The sequence below is a fragment of the Cannabis sativa genome, chromosome 6, assembly GCF_029168945.1.
Source record: "Cannabis sativa cultivar Pink pepper isolate KNU-18-1 chromosome 6, ASM2916894v1, whole genome shotgun sequence".
NCBI lineage: Eukaryota > Viridiplantae > Streptophyta > Magnoliopsida > Rosales > Cannabaceae > Cannabis > Cannabis sativa.
Genome location: NC_083606.1, coordinates 74,879,431 through 74,884,920, shown reverse-complemented (window position 1 = coordinate 74,884,920; position 5,490 = coordinate 74,879,431). Strand labels below are relative to the sequence as shown.

Below are 5,490 nucleotides of genomic sequence, written 5' to 3'. Positions count from 1 at the left end.
CAAATTCTACGTAGTTACTTCAAATTAAAAGAATGACAATGATGAAGAAAGAATGCAACCATCATTGGTTGGTGTTCTAGGAATCTCAGTATACTAACTTCTGAGATTGATTAAGTATAAGCAATGCTTGAACTTGTTTAAGATTAAGACCTTAGTCCCAACATTTATCTTCAGTACTAACCTTCTGTAAATCAACCAGTCCTTCTTCTATCTTCTCTCTGATCCAGTAGAATCTTATATATCTATATATTTGCTCTTTTCATGATAAATCGGGTTCTTACATAGATGGATGGATGATTGGCTATCTGAATACACAGTTAATTCCCCTTTGATTTGTTTTAACATCATAAAGTAGTCCAAAGTCATAATGCTTCCTTAAAAGCTTCTCTGGTTGCCATGAACTCTGCTTCAGTGGTGGGAAAAGTATAACCATGTATTGTAATTGAGCCTTCCAGCATATACAGTTTCGGTTTGTCAAGAAAACATAGGAAGTGATTGATTTTACCGTATCTCTATTCGAGTCATAGTCCACGTCCACAAACCCTTTTAACTCTAATCCTCCTTTTGCTTTTTGATAGGTTAGACCATAGTCCCAAGTGCCCTTCAAATATCTCAATAATCATTTAAGGGCTTTCCAATGTTCCATGCCCGGATTGGACATGAACCTGCTTAGGATGCTTACATCGTGAGCTATGTCCGGTCTCGTGCTCACCATAACGTACATTAAGCATCCTAGAACCACATCATAAGGTACATCCTGCATCTCTTCTTTCTCTTTCATACTATTAGGACATCGTTCCTTTGACAAAACAAATTGACCCCCTAACGAAACAGATGTACTCTTTGCATCTTCCATGATAAACTTCTATATAATTTTCTTGATGTACCTAGATTGCTTTAAGTTGATGGTCCCTTCGTTCTGATTCCGTGAGACTTCCATACCAAATTGAAGTTTACCCTGAACAGAAGAACATTTTTAATTTCTGAATTAAGGGGTCATTTTAACCAAATTAAACGTGAAACTAATCTTCATATTCACATCTTAGTAGTACAAATTTTTTGTGACTAGTGGAGAAAAATATTCCGAGATGGGTCTAAGCCACATTTCACAAAGGGGTACCACTATTAGAAATGAATTTTTTTTACTATTTTGATTAAAATGATTGTTAATGTTTAAAAACTACTTGTTCACTCAATGTGTCCAATAGAAAAGTAATGCACAACAGTCTTAGATATGTCCTTATGAAATTTCACGATTTTTTGAGATGTGTAGGGTGACATTTTAAAAGAACACTAATGAGTTAAGAGTAAGGAAAAAACTTGTTAAAATTTACCCTAAACAGAAGAACATTTTAAATGCTTGAATTATGGGGTCATTTTAACCAAATTTAACGTTAAACCAATTTTCGTATTCACGTCTATATAGTATAAATTTCTTGTGACTAGTGGAGAAAAATATTCTAAGATGGGTGCGAGACACATGTCACAAAGGGTGAGATTGTTAGTGCTTGAAAATTACTTTTTCTCTCAATGTGTCCGATGGGAAAGTGATGCACAACATTCTTGGCTTTGTACCTATTAAATTTCATGATTTTTTGAGATATGTAGGGTGAGATTTTAAGAGAACACTAAAGACTATAAGAGTACAGAAAAACTTGTTTAAATTTACCCTGGACAGAAGAATATTTTCAATTTCTGAATTAGGGGGCCATTTTAACAAAATTTAACGCGAAATCAATCTTCATATTCACGTTTTAGTAGTACGAATTCATCGTGACTAGTGGAAAAAAATATTCTGAGATGGATCTAGTCCACATTTCACAAAGAAGTAACACTATCAGAAATGCGAGATTTTTACTATTTTAATTAAAATGATTGTTAGTGCTTGAAAAATATTTTTTTCTCTCAATGTGTCCAATAGAAAAGTGATGCGCAAGGGTCTTGGCTTCATCCTTTTGAAATTTCACAATTTTTTGAGATTTGTAGGGTGAGATTTTAAGGGAACACTACCGAGTGTAAGAGTAAGAAAAAAAACCTATTAAAATTTACCATGAACAGAAGAACATTTTCAATTCTTGAATTATGGGGTCATTTTAACCAAATATAATGTGAAACCAATTTTCATATTCACATCTTTATAGTACGAATTCATTGTGACTAGTGGAGAAAAATATTTTGAGATGGGCCTGGGCCACATTTCACAAAGGGGTACCACTGTCAGAAATGTGATATTTTTACTATTTTGATTAAAATGATTGTCGGTGATTAAAAATTACTTTTTTCAATGTGTCCAATAAAAATGTTATGCACAACGATCTTGGATTTGTTCTTGTGAAATTTCATGATTTTTCAAGATGAGTAGGGTGAGATTTTAAGAGAACACTAACGAGTCTAAGAGTAATGAAAAAACTTGTTAAAATTTACCCTACACAGAAGAACATTTTCAATTTTTAAATTAAGGGGTCATTTTAACCAAATCTAATGAGAAACCAATCTTAATATTCATGTCGTAGTCGTACGAATTCAATTTGACTAGTGGAAAAATATATTCTGAGATGGGTTTGGGCCACATTTCACAAAAGGGGTACCACTCAAAAATGTGAAATTTTTTACTATTTCGATTAAAATGATTTTTAGTGCTTGAAAACTACTTTTTATCTCAACGTGTCCAATAGAAAAGTGATGCATAAGGGTCTTGGCTTAATCCCTGAGAAATTTCATCATTTTTCAAGATTTGTAGGGTGAGATTTTAAGAGAATACTAACGAGTGTAAGAGTAAGAAAAAAACTTGTTAAAATTTACCTTGAAAAAGAAGAATATTTTCAATTTCTGAATTACATTTTGTTTTAACCAAATTTAACACAAAACTAATCTTCACATTCACGTCTTAGTATTATAAATTCAATGTGATTAGTGGGGAAACATATATCGAAATGGGTCCAGGCCACATTTAACAAGGGGTACAACTATCAGAAATGTGAGATTTTCACTATTTTGATAAAAATGATTTTTAGTGTTTGAAAATTACTTTTTCTGTTAATCTGTCAAATAAGAAAGTAATGCACAACGTTCTTGACTTCGTCCAAATGAAGTTTCAAAAATTCTCTCCAGAGCAAGGTTTAAGACAAGGAGACCCGCTCTCCCCATCTTTGTTCATACTTGCAGCGGAAACCTTATCAAGGCTGCTACTCTCAAAAGAGGAGGCTGGGTTGCTAAAAGGGTTCAAACTTACGAGAAGAGGTTCGGCCATCACTCATCTCATGTTCGCGGACGACATTATCCTTTTCGGACAAGCCTCCATAAAAGAAGCTAAATCATTTAGCGACTGCCTAAGCTCTTACTGCGATTGGTCAGGACAAGCAGTAAATGGTCTCAAGTCGTCCATTTTCTTCTCCAAAGGTGTTAGCCCAAGAAAAGCTCAAGCTATTTCCCAACTGTTGGGCATGAAAAGAATGAACAACAAAGCTACATATCTCGGCCTACCCCTCTTCCGATCAATCAAAAAAACTGAGGATACGAACCACTTAGTGGAAAGGGTCCTCAAATGTGTTCAAGGATGGAAGGCGAAGCTTCTTTCTAGCACTGGTAAGACATGCTTAATCAAATCCGTAGGTTCAACGTTAGCAAATTACGTGACTTCCTCGGACGTTATCCCTGTGTCAATGGCCAACAAAATTGATAGAGTCCTTAGGGACTTTTGGTGGGGAGATACGGATGATAAGCGAACGCTACACACGGTATCTTGGACAAAACTATGCACACCTAAAGTGGCTGGAGGTCTTGGATTCCGATCAACCATTGCTACGAACAAAGCGTTTCTACAGAAATGGGCATGGAAAATTCTTATGGATGAAAACAGTCTGTGGGGGAAACTAATGAAGGAAAGATACTTACAGAACCAGAGTTTTTTGGACTTGGAAATCAAAAGCCAAGATTCAGATGATGTGGAAGGCAATTCTCAGGGAGAGATCATCACTCACAAAAGGCCTCTGTAAAAGGATTGGAGACGGTAGAAACACTTCCATATGGTTCGACCCATGGGTACCAGGGGGATGTCTCCAACCAGCCCCTCGACTGGATGCCACAGGTTGTATCAGCATGGTAAGCACCTTCATCCACAATAATGAATGGGATCATGCCTTAGTTAGAAAGTGGTTTAATGAAGATGACTCCAGAAGGATACTCAACATATCGCTTCCAAACAACCAGACCAAAGATTCCTGGCTTTGGTTACCAGAACCGAGTGGTAATTTTTCTATTAAGTCAGCCTATAGACTGTCCCTGAATATTGACACAAGCAGGCCTGACTATGCTAAATGGAAAACTCTTTGGGGTGCACGGATCCACAACCGACTCAAGATGCTCTGGTGGAAAATTTTATCTAACAGTCTTCTCACTAGAGTCAGACTGGGTATGGTATTTAACATGGACTCGGTTCTATGCCCCCTCTGTAACTTGGATGATGAGAATTCGATTCATTTACTTTGGAGCTGTGCATTCGCGAGAGCAATTTGGTTCGGCTGTTTGTGGCAAGTACGGACTGATTCTCTAACGACTTCAAGCTGGGACGAGTGGTTAGCATGGTTCTATCCCACATATAATCCAACTATACAATACAATCCAACATATAATAATAATAATAAAGATGATCACACTTTGATTTTATTAAGCAAAGGTGCATGCATGTACATGTACATCCATAAACACGTAGAGAGCTATTATGCCCAACGAAACACACAACAAAATAAATAAGCAAATACAAATTAATAAGAAATAAAATAATATAAATTATTTCTTATTAACATTTTATTTAGTAATTAATAAAGTTGAAATGCAAGAAATGCATTCCAATTGTTCGGGATGATTTTAATAAGTTGCGGTTGGAACATGATGATCATCTTCGTGATCATTGCTAATTTCAGCCGCAACATCATTAATATCATTACTATTTGGGGGGAGACATACTCCCGTTGCCGGACCGCCTTCTCTAGGAGCACTACAGTGATTTGGATAGCAACATCCATGAAGTGTAAAATGACCCGAATAGCATTCACCGCCAAGTTGAGGTTGACATCTTGAATAAGGTGTGCAAACTGAATTCCACACACCTTCACACGTCGTTCCTTCACAGCAAAGCTTCCCTTGGAGAGCGTTGCAATATTCACCGGGCGCCATACACCGACCATAGGAGCACCCCACAAGATTAACCATAATCACCACTATTATTACCATCTTCTTCATCATCATCATCATCTTCTTCTTCAAGTAGTACCTTAATATATATAATCTGATGAGTTTCTTTGCTTTAGACTTAATTTTGTATGAACCTTTGTTGTTGCATATTTATAGTAGAAAATAAAATGAAGTGAAATAATGATACAACAACTACTTTGATGTATAATACAAAAGACAATAATGATTTTCAACTTCAAGCTAGAAGTGGGGTCGTAATTAATTTATCTACAACAACTTTTTTCATTTGATTAATTT

The 5,490-nt window shown here is 35.9% G+C and overlaps 1 protein-coding gene across 1 annotated transcript; it reads left to right on the top strand.

The window, feature by feature from the left end:
* The first annotated feature begins 3,059 nt into the window (after positions 1–3,059).
* LOC133039445 (uncharacterized) lies at positions 3,060–3,995 on the top strand. The gene has a single exon (XM_061118355.1). The coding sequence runs from the start codon at positions 3,060–3,062 to the stop codon at positions 3,993–3,995; it is 936 nt and encodes a 311-aa protein (XP_060974338.1).
* The last annotated feature ends 1,495 nt before the right edge of the window (positions 3,996–5,490 follow it).

Coding starts and splice junctions, on each gene's coding strand:
- LOC133039445 (XM_061118355.1), top strand. CDS start 3,060: ATGCACAACGTTCTTGACTTCGTCCAAATGAAGTTTCAAAAATTCTCT.